A 25,457-nucleotide genomic window follows, 5' to 3' on the forward strand; every position below is an offset into this window, starting at 1 on the left:
AATGCATTAGCGATTTTTCCTGATGCTCCACTTCCCTGACCTTCCCACCCCCATCGGCAGGCCCCAGTGTGTTGCTCCCCTCCCTGGGTTGATGTGTTCTCATTGTTCAGCTTCCACTTACAAGTGAGAACATGTGGTGTTTGGTTTTCTGTTCCTCTGTTAGTTTCCTGAGGATAATGGCTTCCAGCTCCAGCCACGTCCCTGCAATGGATATGATCTCATTCCTTTCTATGGCTGCATAGTATCCCATGTTGCATATGTATCACATTTTCTTTATTCAGTCTATCACGGATAGGCATTTGGGTTGATTCCAGGTCTTTGAACATTTCATTTTTTAAAACCATTTGTTACATTTGTAAGGTTGCTCTCTAGTATGAATACTCTGTTTCCATTTTGATGTTGGGGTAAAAGCCTTAGCATGCACATTATGTTTCTGTGGTTCCTCTCAAAGATGTATATTCTTTTTTTTTTTTTTTGAGACGGAGTCTCGCTGTGTCGCCCAGGCTGGAGTGCAGTGGCCAGATCTCAGCTCACTGCAAGCTCCGCCTCCCGGGTTTACGCCCTTCTCCTGCCTCAGCCTCCCGAGTAGCTGGAAATACAGGCGCCCTCCACCTCGCCCGGCTAGTTTTTTGTATTTTTTTCGTAGAGACGGGGTTTCACCGTGTTAGCCAGGATGGTCTCGATCTCCTGACCTCGTGATCCGCCCGTCTCAGCCTCCCAAAGTGCTGGGATTACAGACTTGAGCCACCGTGCCCGGCCCCAAAGATGTATATTCTGATGCCTAGTGAGTTCTGATGCCTGGGGAAAGCCTCTGACACACACATTTATATGATTTCCTTTCAGTATAAACTCTCTTATGACAAGTAGTGATTGAACTCTACTAAAGGTTTTGCCACCCTCATTTCATTTCATACATCCCTTTGAATTACCTAGATTCACAAGTTTTGGCTTTTGAGTAGAATTCTTGCCACACGTATTATGCTTCTGTGATTTTTCTCCAGTATGCATACATCCTGGAATATGTATACATATTCTTACACCCAGTGAGTAGTGAACACTAGCTTAAAACTTAGGTATATTTACTGCATGTGTAAATGTATTAGGTCATAACTGCATTGCTACAAAAAAATACCTGAGGCTGGCTAATGTATAAAGAAAAGAGTTTAATTGGCTCACACTTCTGAAAGCTTAACAGGAAACATGGTGCTGGCATCCGATCACCCTCTAGGGAAGGCTCAGGAAGGTTAAAATCATGGTGGAAGGCAAAGGGGGTATAGGTATTTCACATGGTGAGAATGAGAGCAAGCAACAGGGAAGTGCTATGCACTTTTAAACAGTCAGACCTCAAGAGAAGTCACTATTGCCAGGACAGCACCAAGGGGATGATGCTAAATCTTTCTCAATTTGAGAAATCCACTTCCATGATCCAATCACCTCCCAACGGGCCCCACCTCCAATACTGGAGATTACAATTCCACAGGGATTTCAAGAGAAGGGAAAAATATACAAGCTATAACAGTAAGTATGAATTATTCAGTGATTCTAGAAACTAGGACAACGTCTAAGGCCTTGTCACATTGAGTTTAGTTGTAAGGTTCTCTCCAGTATGCCTTATTCGATGTTTAGTGAGGCCTGAGCGACAAATAAAAGATTTTCCACACTCATTACATTTATAAGGTTTTTTGCCAGAATGAATTCTTTGGTGTTTGTTGAGGGAAAACAACCGCCCAAAGGCCTTGCCACATTCAATACATTTGTATCTTTTCTCTCCAGTGTGGATTCTCTGGTGACTTACAAGATGTGAACTGTGCCTGAATACTTTGCCACATTCATCACATTTATATGGTTTCTTTCCTGCATGAATTATCTGATGTGCAGTGAGGTTTGAGCTCCGTTTAAAGGTTTTGCCACACTCATTACATTTGTAAGGTCTGTCTCCAGTATGAACAGTCTGATGAAGTCTAAGATGGACACGCTGACTAAAGGAATTCCCACACTGATTACATTTGTAAGGTTTCTCTCCGGTATGAATTCTCTGATGTCTATTCAGTGTGGAGCCCTGATTAAAGGCTTTGCCACATTCATTACATTTGTAAGGTTTCTCTCCAGTATGAACTCTTCGATGCCCTACAAGATGTGAATATTGACTGTAGACCTTGCCGCATTCATTGCATTTGTAAGGTTTCTCTCCACTATGAATTCTCCGATGCACTGTAAGACGTGAACATTGACTGAAGACCTTGCCACATTCTTTGCATTTGTAAGGCTTCTCTCCGGTATGAATTCTCCGATGCCTTGCAAAAGCTGAACGGTCACTGAAGACCTTGCCACATTCTTTGCATTTGTAAGGTTTCTCTCCAGTATGAATTCTCCGATGCACTGCAAGACGTGAGTGTTGACTGAAGACCTTGCCACATTCATTGCATTTGTAAGGTTTCTCTCCAGTATGAATTCTCTGATGCGCTGCAAGTCGTGAATGTATGCTGAAAACTTTGCCACATTCATTGCATTTATAAGCTTTCTCTCCGGTATGAATTCTCCAGTGCACTGCAAGACGTGAATGCTTACTGTAGACCTTGCCACATTTATTGCATTTGTAAGTTTTCTGTCCAGTATGAATTCTCTGATGCACTGCAAGACTTGAACGTTTATTGAAGACCTTGCCACATTCACTGCATTTGCAAGGTTTCTCTACAGTGTGAATTCGCCGATGCACTGCAAGACTTGAACGTTTACTGAAGACCTTGCCACATTCATTGCATTTGTATTGTTTCTCTCCACTGTGGATTCTCCGGTGACATACAAGATTTGATCTATGTCTGAATGCCTTACCACATACATCACATTTATATGGTTTCTTTCCTGCATGGATTACCTGATGTACAGTGAGATTTGAGCTCCGTTTAAAGGTTTTGCCACACTCATTACATTTGAAGGGCCTCTCTCCAGTATGAACTGTCTGATGAAGTCTAAGATGGACACGCTGACTAAAGGATTTCCCACACAGATTACATTTGTAAGGCTTTTCACCGGTATGAATTCTCTGATGAACAGCAAGGTGGGAACTTTTACTAAAGGACTTACCACATTCATTACACACGTAGGCTTTCTGTCCAGTGTGACTCCTTTGGTGTCTTACAAAATATGAATTTTTTCTGAAGATCTTGCCACATACATCACATTGATATGATTTCCCTCTTGTATGGACTACCTGATGTACAGTTAGTAGTGAGGCCCGATGAAACGCTTTGCCACACTCTTTGCATTTGTAAGGTTTCTCTGTAGTATGTATCCTCTGATGATTAATAAGGCTGGAAGATGCTTTAAAGGCTTTGCCACACTCATTACATACATAATGTTTTTCCCTAATGTGTGGAGAAACTAAGCAACCGTTATTACCTGTCTTCTCCGTTTGATTACATTCAAACATTCTCCCTTCAGTTTGAACTTTCTGCGGTTCAGTCAGACGTGACTGAAAGCTTGATGTAAGCTGGTTTTCAATATGATTGTTTTCTACATCCCCTTGACTATGTTGATCTCTTTTACCAGTAAGATTGTTTTCATGGGGCACTGGCACTTCTTTATAATTTGTTTCACCATCTTTCCATTGAAATTCAAGGTCATATAGATGTTTCTGTATTTCCCTGAAGTATAAATTTTCAATATCACAGCTTCGATGTCTTTCCAGTGCCACTGTTTGGAACCTTTCTCCTGTATTACTGTTCTCTGTTGGTGGTAATTCCTTGATCACACATTTAGGAGAGATACCTGCAAAATATGATGAACATGAGTTTTTTAAAAATAACTACTATTGATAAATACTTTATATTGGAAACATACTACACTAAGCATAATGTTTATACCAGACAGGTGTGAAAGTTCTCCACCATGATCTTTTATTTTTAGAAATACAAAATGAGTAGAAGTCTATAGTAAAGAAAGGATGACTACATGTAATTCAAATTATTTAGGAAAGCCTAGTTTCAAACATCCTATGACCAAAAGATTTATGTTGTGCAAACATATATTGGCACTAAAACAAGTATTTTGCAACCAATGACACCAAATTACACACCAATTGGCAGAAAACGTGGCTCTCTCATAAGAGAATAAAAGTTATATATGTTCACTTCATATTTGCTGTGTACAAACAAATGTCAAACTACAGCAAGATACAGTGTAACAGTAAATATTCACAAGTTCAACTAATTAATAATTATCATAAAAATTAATAAATGAAACACTCTAATAACCCAGATAAAACCAGCATGTAAGTAAAATACAATATACATATTTAGAATTCCATACTATAAATTTGTATATTGTATATACAAATTTGCATCATATGCAAATATACAAATTTATAGTATAGAATTCTAAACAATTCTCCCTTCATAATAAGCAAGAACGTATATTCTAGAGACAGCATATGATAACTAGAAAATATGTTGAGATCACTGACTTTTAAAGATAAAAGAAAGATAAATATGTCTTTGGCCATACCACCCAGAACACAGCTGATCTCAGAAGCTAAACAGTGTCAGACCTGGTTACTACTTGGATGGGAGGAAGGTAAATATACAACATAATATAGAATAAAAAGTGGGGCAGGAAGTCAGAAATACTGACTATGACTTCATGCCTACAACTATGTAACAATCAACACAGCAACTCCCTATCTATTGTGCTTTTTTCTTGAGATGGAGTCTCACTCTGTCACCCAGGCTGGAGTGAAGTGGCATAATCTTGCCTCACTGCAACCTCCACTTCTAAGACTCGAGCAATCCTCCCACCTCAGCCTCTCAAATGGCTGAGACCAAAGATGTTCACCACCATGCCCACCTGATTTTTTTGTAGTTTTGGTAGAGACAGAGTTTTATTGTGTTGCTTAGGCTGATCTCAAACTCCTGAGGGCAAGCAATCTGCCTGCCACAGCCTCCCAAAGTGCCAGGATCACATACAGGCACGAGTCACCACACCTGGTCCTATTCATTGCCTCTAATTACCTAATTAACTGGCCACAAAATATATATCATACAGAGATTCTACTTGAAAAGCATATAAAGTAAGATAAAAGACAACAAACATTGTTTGGAAGAAACTACAAAATGAAAACTTACAGATACAATGAAGGCTGCTTTGATATAAAGACTTATGTCTGCCAAAATTCCTATGTTGAGGACCTAATCCTCAATGTGATAGTACTTGGAGGTGTGGTCTTTGGGAGGCAGTTAGGTCCTCTGCCACGTAAGGACACAGAAAGAGACAGTCATGGTAAACCGGAAAAAGGGCCCATGCCAAGACCCAAAATGGTGGTTCTGACATGTTAGACTTCTCATCACCCAGATCTGTGAAAAGTGAATTTCTGTTGTTTCAACCACCCAATCTACAATATCTACTATAGGTAGCCATGCTGACTAAGGTGAAGCCAATATGCTATCTCATTATAAACATGGAACAATATTGATATGCTTTATTTAACAAAGAAATCTGTGAGTCTTTACTAAAAAACACAATTTCTAGACTAGCTAACAGTACTAACTTGTTTAAAAAGTCTTGAGGTAAATTATCACTATTTAACACACAAGCAAAGTATGCCCACGGGATTTATATGTTTACATCCAATTTACAAAGAAAGTAAGATACGCACCTACCTTTGCAGGATCAAACACTGTTTTTTTTTTTTTCAAAAACTGCCCAAGCAGGTTCTGCAGATAACAGGTCACCCCAAATACTAACAGTATAGAAAGAAATACTTCAAGATCCATGCTGTGTTGCCAAAAGCATTATTCAGCCATCCCTATGAATAACAGTATCTGAGTCATCATTCCCCGCATATAATGATTTAGGCAGTGTTCTCAGAAAGTGATCAGGCCAAGGCAGGTGGATCACAAAGTTAGGAGTTCAAGACCAGCCCAGCCAAGATGGTGAGACCCCATCTCTACTAAAAATACAAAAATTAGCTGGGTGTGGTGGCAGGTCCCGGCTACTTGGGAGGCTGAGGCAGGAAATTGCTTGAACCTGGGAGGCGGAGGTTACAGTGAGCCAAGATCGTACCACTGTACTCCAGCCTGAGAGACAGAGCAAGACTCCATCTCAAAAAAAAAAAAAGTGATCAAGTGAATGAGTAGGGTCATCCCTTACAGAGTGAGAGTAGTGTGGGAGGTGAAGGAGTTATGCAATAATGGGAGTGTAAAACTAATATACTAGTAAGTAGCCAGGTAGTCCGTCTGGAACAAAGTACTATTTTAGGAAAGGCCAGGGAAGAGAAAAGGCAAGAGGAAAAGGGCAAGGAGTAATGTGCATGGGGCAGCAGTGTTTGTGCTTGCAGAGCTGTGGGTATATAATTTCACAAGCAACAGTTAAAATCCTGACTTTGGATGAAAAAAGAAACTAATTTAGAAGTAGCATTATACTGACCAATACTTAAACATGGGAATTATACTATGTGCACAGGACAAGGGAAGACAGTTAAAAAGGAGGCAGTGTGAGGATACGGGAAGAAAGCAGACTTATGTCTTTATAATATATGCTATGAAATTTATCAAATTGAATGTCCCATGAGTTATATTTCCAGGCATATGCTCAACAACCCTACATATCAGGAGAGATGCGAAAAAAAAGTTCCTACAGTATAATCCTGAAGAAAAAATTTGATAACAGCCATGAAGAGGAGATGGATGAATTCATTTTGTACACATACAAAAAGACAACATAAAACCTTATTGATAGTACAACAATGTTAAGGAGACTTGGGGTACAGAAGAAACCCTAGCAAAATAGGCAAATATTAGTCTGAAAAAAACTAAGAAAGCAGGAAACTGCTGTCAAGGTTTAAATACATGTTAATGGAGACACAGTATTTATGGAAGTAATCTGGGATATCAAAAACATAACATGGGAGCAGACCTGTAAAGGAGTCATTTTTGTATGTGACTGAAGTCAAACTGTTATCAGTTTAAAACAAGATGTTATAAATCTAAAGTGTTTTCTGTAATTGCAATGATAACCACAAAAAATGTATAGAAGACACATACAATGGAAATAAAAGTATGTCAAGACGAAAGAATCAACTAAACAAACACAAAGACAGTAACAGATATGAAGAACAAAAAAATCTAAGAGATATAGGAAACATTCTGCAAAATGGCAACAGTGAGTCCTTCTCTATCAGTCATTACATTAAGTATAAGTGGCTTAAACTCCACAATCAGAAGATACAGACTGGCTGAATGAATTTTAAAAATAGGCTCCAACTACATGCTATCCACAAAAGATTCATTTTTATTTGAAGAACACACACAGGCTCAACTGAAAGGATGAAAAAAGATATCCCTTATAAATGGTAACAGAAAGACATCAGAGGTGGCTAAACCAATATCAGTCAAAATAGACTTTATGTCAAAACTGGTACAAGAGACAAAGAAGGGCATTATATAATAATTAAAGGGTTAATTCACTAGGAAGATATACCAATTACAGATATACATGCACCTAATATTAGAGATCCTTAATATATGAAGCAAGAGAAACATAACTAAAGGGAGAAAATTTCCACAGTAATAATAAAATACTTCAACGGACCACTTTTATAAATAGGACAATCAGATAGAAAAAAAGTAAGTAACTAGGCAACCTAACCTATACGTCAAATTGGACCTAATCTACATATGCATAACACATCACCCAAAACAGCACAAAAGAATTTTTTCCAAACTCCACACGGAACATTCTTCAAAAGAAATATTTAAAAATAAAACTTTTTAACACTTCTTTTTTTTTTGAGGCTGAGTCTCGCTCTGTTACCCAAGCTGGAAGGCAGTGGCGTGATCTTGGTTTACTGCAACCTCTGCCTCCCAGGTTCAAGTGATTCTCCTGACTCAGTCTCCCGAATAGCTGGGACTACAGGTGCGCGCCACCACGCCAAGGTAATTTTTGTATTTTTAGTAGAGACGCAGTTTCGCCATGTTGGCCAGGCTGGTCTCAAACTCCTTGTGGGGAAAAGAAAGAGAGATCAGACTGTTACCGTGTCTATGTAGAAAGAAATAGACATAAGAGACTCATTTTGTTCTGCACTAAGAGAAATTCTTCTGCCTTGAGATGCTGTTAATCTGTAATGCTAGCCCCAGCCCTGTGCTTGCAGACACACCTGCTGTGTTGACTCAAGGTTTAACGGACTGGCCGGGCGCGGTGGCTCAAGCCTGTAATCCCAGCACTTTGGGAGGCCGAGACGGGCGGATCACGAGGTCAGGAGATCGAGACCATCCTGGCTAACACGGTGAAACCCCGTCTCTACTAAAAAATACAAAAAACTAGCCGGGCGCCGTGGCGGGCGCCTGTAGTCCCAACTACTCGGGAGGCTGAGGCAGGAGAATGGCATGAACCCGGGAGGCGGAGCTTGCAGTGAGCTGAGATCCGGCCACTGCACTCCAGCCTGGGCAGCAGAGCGAGACTCCGTCTCAAAAAAAAAAAAAAAAAAAAAAAAAAAGTTTAACGGATTTAGGGCTGTGCAGGATGTGCTTTGTTAAAAAAGTGCTTAAAGGCAGTATGCTTGGTAAAAGTCATCGCCGTTCTTTAATCTCAAGTACCCAGGGACACAATACACTGCAGAAGGCCGCAGGGACCTCTGCCCAGGAAAACCAGGTATTGTCCAAGGTTTCTCCCCATGTGATAGCCTGAGATATGGCCTCGTGGGAAGGGAAAGACCTGACCATCACCCAGCCCGACACCAGTAAAGGGTCTATGCTGAGAAGGATTAGTGAAAGAGGAAGGCCTCTTTGCAGCTGAGATAAAAGGAAGGCATCTGTCTCCTGCTCATCCCTGGGAATAGAATGTCTCGTCCCTGGGAATAGAATGTCTCAGTGCAACACCCGATTGTATGTTCTATTTACAAAGACAGGAGAAAACCGCCTTAGGGCTGGAGGTGAGACATGCTGGTGGCAATATTGCTCTTTATTGCACCGAGATGTCTGTGTGCAAGCACATTAAGGCACAGCACCTTTCCCTAAACTTATTTATGACACAGAGACCTTTGTTCACATGTTTTCCTGCTGACCCTCTCCCCACTATTACCCTATAGTCCTGCCACATTCTCCTCTCTGAGATGGTAGAGATAATGATCAATAAATACTGAGGAAACTCAGAGACCAGTGCCAGCGTGGGTCCTCCGTATGCTGAGCGCCGGTCCCCTGGGCCCAGAGACTTTGTCTCTGTCTCTTATTTCTTTTCTCAGTCTCTCATCTCACCTGACGAGAAACACCCACAGGTTGTGGAGGGGCTGGCCCTCTTCGCTCCTGACCTGTTTAATACATTTTAAAGACAGAAATCATAAAGTGTAACTTATCCCATCATAACAAAGTAAAACTAGAGATCAACAGCGAAAAAAAATTAGAGTATCAACAAATACGTTGGAACAACATATTCCTAAACAGTCAATATGCCAAATTGGAAATCTCAAAGGAAATGATAAAATACCTCAAAACAAAGGAAAATGAAAATAGAACATACCAAAACTTATATATGCAGAGAAAACAGTGCTAAGATAGAAAATTGTTAGATATACATGCTTCCATTAAAATAGAAGATCTCCAATGGAACAGAATAGGGAACCCAGAAATACAGCCACAGATCTCCAATGGAATGGAACAGGAAACCCAGAAATACAGCCGCATACCTACAACCAACTGATCTTTGACAAAGTCAACAAAAACAATTGAGGTAAGACATTCTATTCAATACAGGGTGCTGGAAAAACTGGCTAGCCATATATCGAAGAGTGAAACTGGACCCCTATCTCTCATCATACACAAACATTAATTCAAGATGAATATAGACTTAAATGTAAGACCCCAGGCTACAACAATCCTGGAAGAAAACCTAGGAAAAACACTTCTGGATAAAATACAATTTAAAAAAAAAATTTATTCCTCATTCCCTAAGCATGATGGAAAAAAATACATAGGTTTTATAAACATCAGTTGAGAAGTCCTTGAAGTGCAAGAAATGGGCTACATGTATAATAAAGTAAGGTTTGAAAATAATAATTCAGTATAACATGATGGACATGAAAGTAGACTGGAGAATAATTATTATAATATAGCTTTTGTTCCCCCCCCCCCCAAAAAAAAGGGTGATTTAAAGAAAGTCCAGCGAGTTATAATTAGGAAACTGAAACTTACTACAGAAAAGCAATGTGTCTTATATAACAAAGTATGACCAGGCTGGACGCAGTGGCTTACATCTGTAATCCCAGCACTTTGGGAGGCTGAGATGGGCGGATCACCAGAGGTCGGGAGTTCAAGATCAGCCTGACCAATATGGAGAAACCCCGCCTCTACTAAAAATACACAATTAACCAGGCATGGTGGCACATGCCTGTAATCCCAGCTACTCAGGAGGCTGAGGCAAGAGAATCGCTTGAATCTGGGAGACGGAGGTTGTGGTGAGCTGAGATTGTGCCATTATACTCCAGCATGGGCGACAAGAGTGAAAATCCATCTCAAATAAACCCAAAAAACAAAAAACAAAGTATGACCAATCTCTTTCATGGTATTTCTACAATTAAGATAGTAACTATATTTTAAAAATATATTCAAGGTATTAAAAAATTTCCAATGAAAAGAACTGTAATCAATTTCATTAACAAATTTTTTTTTTTTTTTTTTTTTTTTTTTGATGGAATCTCGCTCTGTCGGCCAGGCTGGACTGCAGCGGAGCAATCTCAGCTCACTGCAAGCTCCGCCTCCCGGGTTCACGCCCTTCTCCTGTTTCAGCCTCCCAAGTAGCTGGAACTACAGGCGCCGGCCACCACACCCTGCTAACTTTTTGTATTTTTAGTAGAGACGGGGTTTCACCGTGTTAGCCAGGATGGTCTCAATCTCCTGACCTCATGATCCGCCCGTCTCGGTCTCCCAAAGTGCTGGCATTATAGGTGTGAGCCACCGCGCCCGGTCTCATTAACAAATTTAAGAGTAGGAATTAAGTCAGGGGAAACGGGAGTAAAAGGAATAACTGAAACTATCTTATTACAACACTACAGAGTTTGTGTAAGTTTTAGAGAAACTGCTGCTGAACTATACCATCTGTAAAAGAAAGAAATCTTGTAAAATATATAAAATGATACACATTCCCCAATACAACACTACCTCAAAAAGAAACATAAAACAAAGGAAAACTGAGTATCCTCAAAAATATGGAACTGATTATTAAATAAATGAAAACAAAGTTCACTTATAATACATGAAAATGCACCAGATGAAAGTAGCGGTCACTTAAAACAAATTATGTGGCCTTAAAAAATATAAGCTTTGGCCGTGCATGGTGGCTCACACCTGTAATCCCAGCACTTTGGGAGGCTGAGGCGGGCAGATCACAGGGTCAGGGATAGGCCACAGGGATAGGCCAAGCGTACTGGCTCAAGCCTGTAATATCGGCACTCTGGGATGCCAAGACCAGAGAATTCCTTGAGCCCATGAGTTCAAGAGCAGCCTGAGTGACATAGTAAAACCCTGTCTCTACCTGGGCATGGTGGTGCACACCCATACTTCCAACTACTTGGGAGGCTGAGGTGGGAGGATTGCTCTGAGCCCAGGATACAGAGGTTGCAGTGAGCTGTGATCACACCAGTGCACTCCGGCCTGGGCAACAGAGCAAGAACCTGTTTTAAACAAACAAAAAAGCACATGGACAGAAAACGGAATTGGATATTTTAACTCTGCCATAAAGTTCTCTGCGAACTTCAGCTCTGGAACCGCCACTGATGTACAAAGAAGGCCGCAGAATATATATACAAAGGAGACAGTGAAAGGCCAGATGCAGCATTAAGAAGCTTTTTATTTTTGAACCAAAAAGGCTTCAGTCTCAAATAATGGAGGGGTTCCTAAGAAAGACAACAGAGAAAATACAAAAATGCACGAAGGCAAATCTGAACTTCTAGAATGAAATTATACTCACCTAGGAAGACCAGGTTCCTGTAGTTCTCCAACATCACATCCTTGTACAAAGCTTTCTGCACAGGTTCCAGGCATTTCCACTCCTCCTGAGAGAATTCTATGGCTACATCCTTGAATGTCAAAGGTCCCTGAAATGAAAAACACATTTCAAAAAGAAGCAATATGAGAGCTCTTTTGTTTACATAAAATGAGGAGAGAACTATCACATCACTTTGAAGTGTGTGTTTTGACATATCTATAAAAGGCATCTGTGAGAAAGTTACGTCCTTAATTTTAGTTTGTTACAAAATACAATAGGAGACTATTATATTCTCTACATCAGTGTATATTTCTCTTTTTGTGGACAATGCAAGAAATACACAAATAAGAAGAACACATGGTTATCCCTTAGAAAGTGTTAGATATTATGTTCTATACATCAACTGTCTAGGTGAGCTAGTATATGAGTGGTGTTTTCAGAGATGACAATGTCTATAGCGGCTTTAAAGAAAGGTCATAAACTAAAAACTGTGATGACCAGAGTAACAGCAATGACTAAAGTTTTGGAACACTCCCCATGTGCTGGGCATTACTCCAAATGCTTTACATGTTCTAATTCAAACAACAACATAATAGCCTATGAGAGAGAGACTTGTTCCATGTTACTGTGTCACAGACTCGCTAACAAACTTGCCTAGGTCAACAACCTGAAAATGGCAGAGCAAGCATCTGAACCCAGATGTCTGAGAATTAAGAGTTGAATCAAAACAATCAAACAGTTACATTACGGTTACAGAACGTACTAGTCTCTCTGTGCTGCTATAACCAAATAAGACTGGGTAATTTATGAACAATAGAAATATATTTCTCATAATTCACAGGCTGGGAAAGCTAAGATCAAGGTGCCAGCAGGACTGATGTCTGCTGAGGGATGATCCCTGCTTCCAAGATAGTGTCTTATTGCATTTTCTGGAGGGGAGGAATGCTGTGTCCCCACATGGCAGAAGGGACAGAAGGGCCAAAAAGCAGTGAACTCCGTAGGATAAGCGTTTTGATATCTCATTGACCAGAACACCATATTCCATTGATGAGGGCAGAACCCTTGTGATGCAATCACCTACTAAAACCCAAACCTCATAATACCTGGAGATTGGGCATTGGGGATTAAGTTTCAAATGAACTGTGGAGGAGAGAAAAACACTCAGACCACAGCATTCCATTCTGCCCCACCAAAATTCATGTACTCCTCACATGCGAAATGCATTCCATCCCAATGGCCCCCCAAAGTCTTAACTTTTTCTACTACCAATTCCAAACTCTATAGTCTACAGCTGCATCTAACTATAATCTAAATCAGATATGGGTGAGACTCAAACATGTGTTTCATCCTGAGGCAAACTGCTCTCCAGTTGTAAACCTGTGAAATCAAACAACTCAAGTGCTTCCAACATCCAATGGTGGCATAGACACAGGTTAAATATTTCAACTCCAAAATGCAGAAACAGGAAAGAAGAGGTAGCTGCTCCCATGTTAAGTCTGAAACTCAAATAGGGCACACATATTAAATCTTAAGGCCTGACAATAGTCGTCTTTGACTCTATGTCCCACCTTCTAGACGTCCTGGAGTAGGAGTTAGGTCCTGGGGATCCCTGCCCCATTAGTTTTGTTGGGATCACCCCACATGGAAGTTCTCACAGGCTGTGGTTTCCTCAGCTGCGATCACACACCGGTGACTCTACATCTCTGGACTCTCAGGGGTGGTCCTGCTTCAGGGCTACCCTTGACCTTGCCCTAATAAGGGCTCTCTAAGGTGTCCCTGCCTCCATGGCTAGGCTGACAACTGCCCTAGTGGTGACTTCCTGTGGTAGCACTGAAAGAACAGGATGAAAGGTTAGGGGCCACTGAGCAAAAAGATGACTGACATAAACCAGTGCCTGCAGTAACACAGAAAGACACGAGGGTGAAGATCTAGTACCACAGATATCTGTAGTACTAAAGTCTATCTACAATAGTACAGAAAATAGGGGAGCTTCTGACTAGAAAGCCGCAAACCTCTTCAATAGGGAGATGACAAGCAAAGGCCCAGAGAGGACAGAATCCCCAGGAAGAAAAAGCATGGGAAGTCTCCAGAATCTAGGGTAGTTGATTGGCGTGTCCTCCCTGAACAAAGGAGCCACCAAATCTGGGGAGGCAGCTGATTTTTCAAATGCTGAAGTCACAAAAGAAGACAATAAAACATACAAAGAAACAGGGAAATATGGTCTATAAGAAGAAACCAATTGAATCTCTACAAACCTACATGAAAGAAATGGCGATTTACATTTTGGCTTCAAAGAATTAAAAAGAAATGTGGGCCGGGCATGATTGCTCACAACTGTAATCCCAGGACTTTCAGAGGGCCAGGCAGGAGGATCACTTCAGAGCAGGAGTTCGAGACCAGCCTGGCCAACATGTATTAACTTAATGCCTGAACTGCATCTTTGCTTGAACTTTTACCGAAAAACAAATACATACATCATGTGATGTTTAAAATAAATATAATATTTAACAATAATTGGTGCAGTGGGAGAATTTGGCTCCATCTTCTCTGATAACAAATGCTCAGCTCTTATATCTGAGCAAAATTATAACCTTAAAACTTAAAACAACTGCTGGTAAGAGTACCCACAGGAACAAAGCAGTCTCTGTGAGATGGATATTCGGACCATGGCTAGAAGAATCTGACATTCAGCTTGATTTCATATTTTTAAATCAATGATGGAATAAAACACGCTCTAATGTCTGTATCTAGTTTTCCATTCAATTCCCAGTCATTAAGGGTGGTGCAGTTAGAAATAGTGACTCATTCATACAGCTTCAAATGTAGTATAAAATCAGGCAGAAAGATCTCCCCTTACAGGCCTCCTTTTCCATAATTTTGTTGTTGTTGTTGTTGTTGTTTTGAGGATGAAGTCTTGCTCTGTCACCCAGGATGGGGTACAGTGGCACCATCTCGGCTCACTACAACCTCCACCTCCGGGTTCAAGCTATTGTCCTGCCTCAGCCTCCAGAGTAGCTGGGATTACAGGCCCCTGCCACCATGACCATCTAATTTTTGTATTTTTAGTACAGACGAGTTTTCACCATGTTGGCCAGCTGGTCTCAAACTCCTGAGCTCAAGTGATCCGCCCAACTCAGTCTCCTAAAGTGCTGAGATTGCAGGCATGAGCCACGGCGCCTGGCCCCTTTCGATAATTTACTAGATATTTATGCACATTAATATGTGACTTCCACAGGCAGCTTCTCTATTACTGGTCTACAGAGAGCTGACAGTGCCTCCAATGTGGCCCCCAAACAATCCTTGCTGTCCAACAGCTCTGATACCACGGGGCCCATACCCTGTCCCCATCCATGTCTGGGTGTGAGCTCTCCCCAGGACCATGCTCGGCACAGCCTCTTCCCAAGTTCATGTCACTCGGTCATGCTGAGATGGAATGTAAATAAGATGAGAGGAACTGAGGAAAGGCATGGATGAGCATGAGCAAATGTGTCAGGAAGGAAGTTTCAGACGCAGAGAAGATTCGCAACTCCAATGCCCTGCACTTCACAAAGGAAGGAGACAGAATGACCCACCAAGAATGTCACTTTACCTGAGTAAAATATCACTTTACCTGAGTAGCCATCACTGACTCCTTTTCTTTCCTCTTCTTCCTCTTCTGGGTTTCTTTCTCAGTCAATGTAATTATTCACACATCAAACCTGAAAGTAAAAAATCTGTTGTTTAATGCTTAGAAACAACACATTACTTTCTGTATCACAACCATGCACACAGGGAAGGCCTCAGCATGTGGAGCGACAGCCCACTGCACTGGGGGGATGCAAGGATAATACATTCCTACACAAAGACCAAGTGAATCTTTCACCGTTTTCTTCAGCACTAGCTCCCCTCCGGGAGACGCCCACACACAGGCTGCAGCAGAGGGTAGCTGGGCTGGACTGAGCTCCCATTCAGGGCAAGGACCTATCTCTGATTAAACCCCATGCAGAGCGCAGCACTCCCTCACCTCTGTGGGTCACAGGCTGAGCTCTGCCCTGGGAAATGGAGGATACAGAGGCTTGAAGCTCAATGCTGGATACAAATGAGAATCAATTTGGGGCTGGGAGCGGTGGCTCATGCCTGTAATCCCAGCACTTTGGGAGGTCGAGGCGGGTGGATACCTGAGGTCAGGAATTCGAGACCAGCCTGGCCAACATAGTGAAACACCCTCTCTACCAAAAATACAAAAATTAGACAGGCGTGGTGGCACACGCCTTTAATCCCAGTTACTTGGGAGGCTGAGGCAGGAGAATTGCTTGAACCTGGGAGGCAGAGGTTGCAGTGAGCCCAGATCGAGCCATTGCACTCCAGCCTGGGTGACAGAGACAGACTCCATCTCCAAAAAAAAAAAAAAAAAAAAAGCATCAACTTGGGTACCTCTTAAACATTATGGAGGCTGGGCCCACCCTAACTACTGGAAGGAGAATCTCTATAAAGGGGAATGAACCATGTGTTACAAATGCCTTAGCACTCTAGTCTGAAGCCAGGATTGAGTACGTCTCAAAGGGGGCAAGACTACCACAGCCCCAATCTCCTAGCTCTGATCTCCCCTTGGGGCCTTGTTGTTACCAGTCTGTAGAAAGTGGAAGGCAAAGAGCCAGAAAGAAACACATAGAGCAAAAATATGGACCTGCTTTTATTGGCTTTTATTTGCAATCCTAGAATCAGACAACACCTCATTCTTAATATGAAAGGCGTTGAGGGGAAGAGGTCGGCTTCATAAGCTGAAAGGGCTGAATGGAGCAAAATCAGGAAACTAAAAGGTTGGTTGTTTCAAAGTTACTTTTCTTTGCGTTGCCATTTTCTCCAGATCCTCAAAATGTAAAAAGAACATAGTAGTAAGTTTTGTTTAAATGAGTAGGAAACCCCATGTGATGCTGGTGGCAGAGGGCACCTTTGCAGCTCGGGATGGGGGAAATCTTGCCAGATTATCTGCAACTGAGGGGCCAGAGAGTTCTAGGCACAGGGACAGCCCAGGTAGACGCCCTCAGGCAGGAGTAACCTCGGCTCCAGGAATAGGAGAGGCCTGTGTGGCTGGAGCAGAGGGAGTGAGGAGGACACAGGTAGGAGGTCAGAGAGGTCCCGAGGCAGCAGATCAGGTAGGCAGGAGGTCTTCAAACATTTTTCTTCCACAGCTCACAACACTTTTAGAAACTATGCATTTCCCTACCATTTTAGGTAAATGTAACTTTTACTTATCATTTGAATTAAAACCCTTCTATATAATGTCATATCTTCTCTATTTCAAATATATGCTGAATGTAAAGCTAAAGCCAGGAAGTATAGGGCCACCGTCATCGGAGAGATGTTCAGGTGTGCAGGCGAATGTACCTGGGGAGTTGGGGAAGTCACTTTAGACACATATAGGTGGAGATGTCTCTTAGACGGTTGAACGGACGGCTGAGGAGACAACAGGATACAGAATTCTAGAGTTCGGGGGACAGGTCTGCAGGGAACATGGAGACATGTAGGTGGGTAGGTGGGTGATACGGATCGGCTCTGTGTCCTTGGCCCAAATCTCACACTGAATTGTAATCCCCACTGTTACTGGTGCATCCTCCTACCTGGTGGGAGGTGGTTGGATTATGGGGGTGGATTTGTGTTGAATGGTTTAGCACCACCCCTTGGTGCTGTTCTTATCATAGTGAGTTCTCGCGAGATCTGGTTGTTTCCAAGTGTGTAGCGCCTCCCCCCTCACTCTCTCTTGCTCCTGCTCCCGCCATGTAAGACGCCTGCTCCTACTTCACCTGCTACCATGTTTGGAATCTTCCTGAAGGCTCCCCAGAAGCAGATGTCGCTATGCTTCCTGTGCAGCCTGCAGAACTGTGAGCCAGTTAAACCTGTTTTCTTAATAAATTACTCAGTCTCTGGAATTTTGTTGTAGCAATTCCAGAACGCACTAATACAGTGGGGTTTAAAGCCATGAGATGAGATGATGAGGAAACACAGTGAGTGTGGACAGAGATAAGAAGAGGTTCAAGGACTAAGCCATGAGTCATTCCTACATTGAGAAACAATTCCGAGTCAGGACACAGCAGCAGAGGAAAGTGAAATGGTCAGGGAGGTGACGAGAAAATCAAATAGAGGCCGGGCGCTGTGGCTCAAGCCTGTAATCCCAGCACTTTGGGAGGCCGAGATGGGCGGATCACGAGGTCAGGAGATCGAGACCATCCTGGCTAACACGGTGAAACCCCGTTTCTACTAAAAAAATACAAAAAACTAGCCGGGCGTGGTGGCGGGCGCCGTAGTCCCAGCTACTCGGAGGCTGAGGCAGGAGAATGGCGGGAACCCGGGAGGCGGAGCTTGCAGTGAGCCGAGAGCGCGCCACTGCACTCCAGCCTGGGCGACACAGCGAGACTCCGTCTCAAAAAAAAAAAAAAAAAAAAGAAAAAATCAAATAGAAAGCTTCTGACAGGAAAAGAAAGACTAAAGCAGGAAAATAAATATATTGGATTTAGAAATGGGGAGGTCACCGGTGACTCTGAAAAATAAAGTTATCAGTGGAATGGTGGATATGAAAGTTTGATTAGATGCATTCAAGAGGGAATTGGAGGCAAGAAGTGAAGACACAGAGTATAAATAAGATTTTAGCGCAGAAGAGGGGTACTCATACAGGCAGAAATGTAGTTAGTAGTATGTTTTGTTTTAATTAGGGCAGAGTGGAATGAAACTATAAGCGTCAGGGTCGGTGTGTGTGCATGCATTTAATGGGCAATACCACCATCAGTAAACACTGTTTAAAACAATTCCCTAGAGGTAAAAATAGATGATGCAGTTGTTACACTTTATAAAAAGCCAATTGTTTTTTTCTCTTTTTAACTTATATTTTAAGTTCTGGGGTACATGTGCAGGATGTGCCGGCTGGTTCACAGGTAAATGGGTCATGGGGGTTTGTTGTACACATTATTTCATCACCCAGGTGTTTCTGTTTTTTTTTTTCTTTTTGAGACAGTCTCGCTCTGTCGCCCAGGCTGGAGTGCAATGGCACGATCTTGGCTCACTGTAACCTCTGCCTTCCTGGTTCAAGCAATTCTCCTGCCTCAGCCTCCTGAGTAGCTGGGACTACAGGCGCGTGCCACCACACCTGGCTAATTTTTGTATTTTTAGTAGAGATGAGATTTCACTATATTGGTCAGGCTGGTTGCGAACTCCAGACCTCAGGTGATTCACTTGCCTCGGCCTCCCAAAGTGCTGGGATTACAGGCGTGAGCTGCCACGCCTGGCCTCGTCACTCAGGTATTAAGCCTAAAGTGTATTAGTTATTTCTCCCGATCCTCTCCCTCCTCCCACCCTCCACCCTCAGGGAGGTCCCAGTGTGTGTTGTTGCCTTCTATGTATCCATGTTTTCTTGTCATTTACCTCCCACTTGTGAGTGAGAATATGCAGTGTTTGGTTTTCTGTTCCTGTGTTAGTTTGCAAAGGATAATGGCCTCCAGCTCCACCCATGTCCCGGTCAAGGACATTATTTTGTTCCTGTTTATGGAAAGGCCGTCGTTTTGTACTAGCCTCCCGCACTACCAGACCAAGCCAGAATGAAGCCTCTCATGCTAAGCGCCGCATTATCAAACTGACCCTGGAAATGAGCCACGTTTAGGAAAAAAAAAAATTCCAAAAAAGAAAACAGGAACAGGAGTTAAAAAATGGATTTGTAAGAACTTCCCTTCTTTTTTTTTTTGAGACGGAGTCTCGCTGTGTCACCCAGGCTGAGGTGCAGTGGCCTGCTCTCAGCTCACTGCAAGCTCCGCCTCCCGGGTTTACACCATTCTCCTGCCTCAGCCTCCCGAGTAGCTGGGACTACAGGCACCTGCCACCTCGCCCGGCTAGTTTTTTGTATTTTTAGTAGAAACGGGGTTTCACTGTGTTAGCCAGGATAGTCTCGATCTCCTGACCTCGTGATCCGCCCGTCTCGGCCTCCCAAAGTGCTGGGATTACAGGCTTGAGCCACCGCGCCCGGCCCATAATTTCCCTTCTTATCACGACATCGTAACAAGGTTTGAGGGAAGCACATCTCACATGAGTGTGAAAACCCAATCATCACATTTATGAACTACAAAAGGATCGAATTTGTTGTGATTTTGTCCTTCAACAATAAGAAACTGGTAAATGTGTTTCTCTAAGTTCTGTGAGCCATCCTTGGAAATTAATCAAACCTTTAGATGGGGTAGTAGGAATGCCAATTTGGAGTCAGTAGGTCAGAAGTATAGGTGACAACCTACTACTTTTGAATGATAGCTGAAGTGAGCCGGGGCAGTCTTGTGAGACTGAGCCCTTAACCTATGGGCAACCTGTGAGAGATGACTCTAACTCCAGGTAGATAGTGCCAGAATTAAATTGAATTATAAGGCAATCTAGCTGGTGTCTGCTGGAGAATTGTTTAGTGTGTAGGAGAAAACTCCCCAACACTGGCCACAGAAGAGTTCTGTGTTAAGTGTGAGAGTAGAGACAAAAAAGTTTGCTTTTTCCTTTATACCCAGCAATTACTAGGACTGTCATTCTCCAAAGAACATTATCCATCCTCTCCCCAAACTGCCTCCCCAGGACCTAGTGGACCCTCTTGACTGCAGAAAATATCCCTGTTCCACACTGAGTTTAAAGCATTTTGCCTCATAGCTCCCTGTGCCTGTTGCAGCAGACAGAGGTGGGGGAAAGTAATCACCACTGTCCTGGCAGTGAGAAAGTAACAGCTGTATCTTCCAAGGACAGTCCCAATTGAAATCTTTGTGCCGTAGGTCATTGTGATATCATATTCTCTAATTCTTTGAAAAATCTTCCCTAAGTCACCACCCTGCCATAGATCCACCACAGAAAACTCTCCCTAATGAAAGCCTTTTGTCACTAGAGTTTGAGGCCCTAACGTTCCCCTCCTAAACTGAGACAGGTTTACAAACTTCCATGGGGTCCACACCCTTCCCAGATACTCCACAGTGCTCCCCATATCCTGCTACGAAATCCCACATGCCCCAGCAACTCATAAACTCATGCTGACCTCATACATAAAAAGATAGCCGAGGACTCAATGACCCAAGACGCCCTATTCCATTCATAATGACCCCACCCCTGAACACTGGCACCACCATCTACTAACACAGATGTCTCCAGTGATGCACATGCCCCAATGAGATCCCAACATCTTCCAAGGAAACTCTCCACATTGACATTTAGATATTCCAAAATGCATCTATAACCATCTTAACTTGCAGCCCAAAATACTCCAAAATAACAAATGTTGCCGCCAAAGTGATAGACTCCACAGAAGTCACTATCGAGAATGCTTGCTGTGCTGCAGCTCTGGGTTCCACACCCTCAGGACCAATGCACCACCTCTGCAGCTGCCCACCCTGCCCGTGGGCTCAGCTTAGGCCTTGATCCTCAATTCAGCTGACCCTTGAACAATATAGGTTTGGATTGTGTGACTTCACTTTTAATAGAATTTTCCTCCATAAACATCCTGAAGAATATTTTGGAGATTTGCAATATTTTGGCTATTATCAAATAGGCAAGAGATAACAGATGTTAGCAATGATGTGGAGAAAAATGAGCCCTTGTACACTGTTGCTGGGAGTGTATCTCAGTACAGCCATTATGAAAAACACTACAGACATTCTTCAAAATATTAAAACTAAAACAACAATGCAATCCAGCAATCCCATTTCTGTGTATAAATCCAAAGGAAATCCAATCAGTATGTTGAAAAGACATCTAGGCCAGGTGTGGTAGTTCATGCCTATAATACCAGCACTCTGAGAAGCTGAGATGGGAAGATTGCTTGAGACCAGGAGTTAGAGACCAGCTTGGACAAAACAGCAGGACCATGCCTCTACTTAAAAAAAAAAAAAAAAAAAAAAAAAAGGAACATCTGCCCCCTCATGGTCACTACAGTATTAGTCACAACAGCCAAGATACAGAAACAACCAAAGTGCCCATCCATGAATGAATATGTAAAGAAAATATGTGTGTATATATATTTATGCATGTGTATATATAGTGTGTGTGTGTACATTTACATAATGGAATATTATTCAACCATAAAAAAGAAAATCCTGCTATTTCCAACAACATGGATGACTCTGGAGGACATTATGCTGGGCGATATCAGACTGACACAGAAAGATAACTACTGTATGTTCTCACAAGTAGAATCTAAAAAAGTCCAATTCATAGTAACAGAACAGAACAGTTGTTACCACAGGATGGTGGGTGGGGAAAGTGGAGAAATGTTGGTCAAAGGGTACAAATTCTCAGTTATAAAATGAAGAAGTTCTGGCTGGGCGCAGTGGCTCACACTCATAATGCCAGCACTTCAGGAGGCCGAGGCAGGCGGATCACGAGGTCAGGAGATCCAGACCATCCTGGCTAACATGGTGAAACCCTGTCTCTACCAAAAATACAAAAAATTAGCCAGGCGTGGTGGAGGGGGCCTGTAGTCCCAGCTACTCTGGAGGCTGAGGCAGGAGAATGGCGTGAACTGGGCGGCGGAGCTTGCAGTGAGCTGAGAGTGCCACTGCACTCCAGCCTGGGCGACAGAGTGAGACTCCAAAACAAAACAAAACAAGACAAAACAAACAAACAAACAAACAAATGAATAAGTTCTGAGGAATCTAATGTACTCTGTGGTGAGTATACCATACTGGACACTTCAACAGTTTGGAAAGTTTTTGAAAAATCTAATAAATTGTGTGGTAAAAGTAAAAAAAAAAAAAAAAAAAAAAAAAGCAATATTTAGAAATTAATGACATCAGCTGATTACAGGATGACATCAAATCTTATTTCAGAAGTTAGTAATTATAGAAGAAACTGAATAAACTAAAATTTAAATCCAGCTTCCAAAATAACAATGAATTAACTGCAAAGCAACTACAAGGAAAAAGGTAAATCCATTAACAAAACAAAAAACAAACACTCTCAACCCTCCTTCTAAGGCATACATTGTAAGCCTGGAGAGGTGGTTCACACATATAATCCCAGCACCTTCAGGGGCTGAGAAGGAAGGACTGCTTGAGCCCAGGAGGTCGAGGCTGCAGTAAGAGGATATAATGCTACTATACTCCAGCCTGGGCCACAGAGAGAGACCCTGTCTCAAAAAGAGAAAAAACAAACAAAAAAACCAAAGCTCTATCTTGTAGTGACAGTCAGTCATTTCTTGCCTATTTCTCCCCTCCTCCATCCTCTACTCCATCCCTGGAAAGAAGAGTTACAAAATGACTGAATCAAGTCACTCCCCTGTGGCTAAATAGGGATTTCAAATATCTTTTTATACAAATAAATACAAAATGCACAAGCCTTATAGAAAAGAGTGGTAATTTTCATCCTCATGAGTACAATTTAAAGAAACAAATTTTAAATTAGAATATAAAGTCACAAATCAATATATTAAAACAACCATCCATATCCAAGCAACTCGTGGCTCATCAGGATGGGGTCCTCTCCCACTCTCTTCACTGCTATGTGTTTCCCTCTCTCATGCTGCAGGTGTCTTTTTTCAAAACCCTTTTCTGTTGTTCTCCCCTTTCTTTATTCCCTCTTTTATGTCTGTTCTGCCCAGTGCTTCGAAACTTATTTCACCTCTTGTTGCTCTTTCTCCCCAAACTTTCCCATGGTCCCCAAATGGGGAAAAAAAAGACCCTCTCACATTGTTTTACATTGTTTTATACTCAGTACCTGTTTTAAGAAAAAAACAAGGAAGTAAAACCAAAGACAGGCAGCCCCGCGCCAGGCCCAAAACCAGGCCTGGGCCTGCCTGGCCTAAACCCAGTAGTTACAAATCAACTCATAACTTAGAAACCGATGTTATTCATAGACTCCTGACACTGTATAGAAGAACACTGTGAAACTCCCTGCCCTGTTTCTGACTACCAGTGCACGAAACCCCTGTCACGTATCCCCTAGATTGCTCAATCACGACGCTTTCATATGAAATCTTTAGTGTTCTGAGCCCTTAAAAGGGACAGAAATTGTGCACTCGGGGAGCTCGGATTTTAAGGCAGTAGCTTGCCGATGCTCCCAGCTGAATAAAGCCCTTCCTTCTACCACTCGGTGTCTGAGAGGTTTTGTCAGCGGCTCCTCCTGCTACACCCAGCCTCTTTCCCCCCATCAGAGCTCCCTGTCTGCTCTCCCTGTTAAAATCCCTCTTCCCTGTTAAATTCCCTCTTCCCTGTTACATCTCCTTTGTTCCCACTCTCTAGCACCCCCAACTTCCTAGGCTTCCTCGCTGATGTGGTTCTCCGTCTACTCTTCCTTTGTTACCCACTCCCCTCTCCTTCAGTCCCAGCACCACGTGGCTCTGTCAGCCCCGGCTCCAACTCTCTTACCTTTTCCAGCCCCCGCCCCCTTCTCCGCCCCCAGTCTGGCTGCAGTGTCTCCTCCTTTGCCGTCCCTTTCTATTTTGCTGCCCTTCATCTCCCTGAAGGTCTCCCTTTTCCCTAATTTCTTTATGTGCTTTTCTCCCCGTGCTACTTTCTCCATGCGTCCTCTTTCACTCTTGCTCTCTTTGCAAGTCCCTAAATTATCATCCTTTATGCCGTATACGCATTCTTTTCTCCCCAATTTTTCTTTCTGTCCCGTCACTCCCCCTCTTTTCCTCTCCTGATCCCTCTCACCCAACATTCAGGAGGAAAGGGGAGGAATAAGATGCCCACCTCCCGGAAGAGCACATTTTCCAGTGGAGTAAAAATTTGGGAGGGAACAACAGTGGATGTCACAGACAGACTCGAAGACCTCCCGCAACGCGGAGTCAGGAAAAGCAGTGGCTGTGAAGGGGAAGCCTGGAGAGCGGAAGGACCCGGCGTGAGGAGCACACTAGGTGGCGCGGGGGACGGTGTCTCCGGACAGAGAGGGTCTGCAGAATCCCAGGACCTGGGAGGAGAAGCGCCTCCTTCAGGAGCTGGGCAGCGGGCGCTCCCCTCCAGGGGCCGACAACGACAAAGCTCGGGGGTCTCGACTGGTGGGAATCCACCTTGCGAGGGAGCACTTGACTTGGCCCGAGGCCGAAGCAGAGGTCAATAAGGGTTTTAAGCAGGAACACGACCTGAATGGGGTTATCTACATGGTTATCTACCTGGCATAAAGGCAGGGAGCAAGGAACAGCCTGAGAGAGATTTTAAACCGAAAGGGAAGCAATTCTCGGACTTACGTGGGGAGAAGTGGCTGTTGCAGGGGCGAAGGGGCTATGGATATTTTAAGGTCCGTAGCGATCCCCAGATCACTGGTATGGAGAAGTGATGACTGCGAAGTGCACGTTTAATCCAGGCAGACGGAGCGAAGCAATGTTTAATCCACGTAGACGGAAACACACACCGCGATAAGGCCTTTCCCAGGCGCAATCTACTTCCGGGAGTGACGGAAACTGCTAGCGGAGAGAAAAAACTGGGAGGCCAAGGGACCAAGCTTGGCAAGCCTCTGTTGGCAAGGGGCGGGTCGGAAAGAGGGCCCTAACTCGGGGAGGGACCATGAGA

The 25,457-nt window shown here is 43.0% G+C and overlaps 3 protein-coding genes and 1 pseudogene across 3 annotated transcripts in view; 1 reads left to right on the forward strand and 3 right to left on the reverse strand.

Annotated features, from left to right (window-relative positions):
* PPP2R1A (protein phosphatase 2 scaffold subunit Aalpha) overlaps positions 1-25,457 on the forward strand; it is a 526,337-nt gene that overhangs the window by 416,003 nt on the left and 84,877 nt on the right. The window lies entirely within an intron of this gene.
* ZNF841 (zinc finger protein 841) overlaps positions 1-25,457 on the reverse strand; it is a 107,548-nt gene that overhangs the window by 51,724 nt on the left and 30,367 nt on the right. The gene's annotated exons all lie outside the window — the stretch shown is intronic.
* On the reverse strand, positions 459-25,420 carry ZNF616 (zinc finger protein 616). The gene is made up of 4 exons (XM_050771279.1): positions 25,136-25,420; positions 15,581-15,668; positions 11,953-12,079; positions 459-3,768 (listed from the first exon to the last, which is right to left on the reverse strand). Exons 2-4 carry the CDS (start codon positions 15,590-15,592, stop codon positions 1,562-1,564), a joined length of 2,346 nt encoding a protein of 781 aa, XP_050627236.1. The 5' UTR covers positions 15,593-15,668; positions 25,136-25,420; the 3' UTR covers positions 459-1,561.
* LOC126943675 (uncharacterized) lies at positions 19,978-20,065 on the reverse strand (annotated as a pseudogene).

This window comes from Macaca thibetana, chromosome 19 (genome assembly GCF_024542745.1).
Source record: "Macaca thibetana thibetana isolate TM-01 chromosome 19, ASM2454274v1, whole genome shotgun sequence".
Classification (NCBI taxonomy): Eukaryota; Metazoa; Chordata; class Mammalia; order Primates; family Cercopithecidae; genus Macaca; species Macaca thibetana.

What these genes read in the sequence shown, in the direction of transcription:
- ZNF616 (XM_050771279.1), bottom strand. An exon ending in CAGGAACCTGGTCTTCCTAG is followed by an intron (nt 3,769 to 11,952) that starts GTGAGTATAATT and finishes CATATTTTGCAG; the next exon opens with GTATCTCTCCTAAATGTGTG.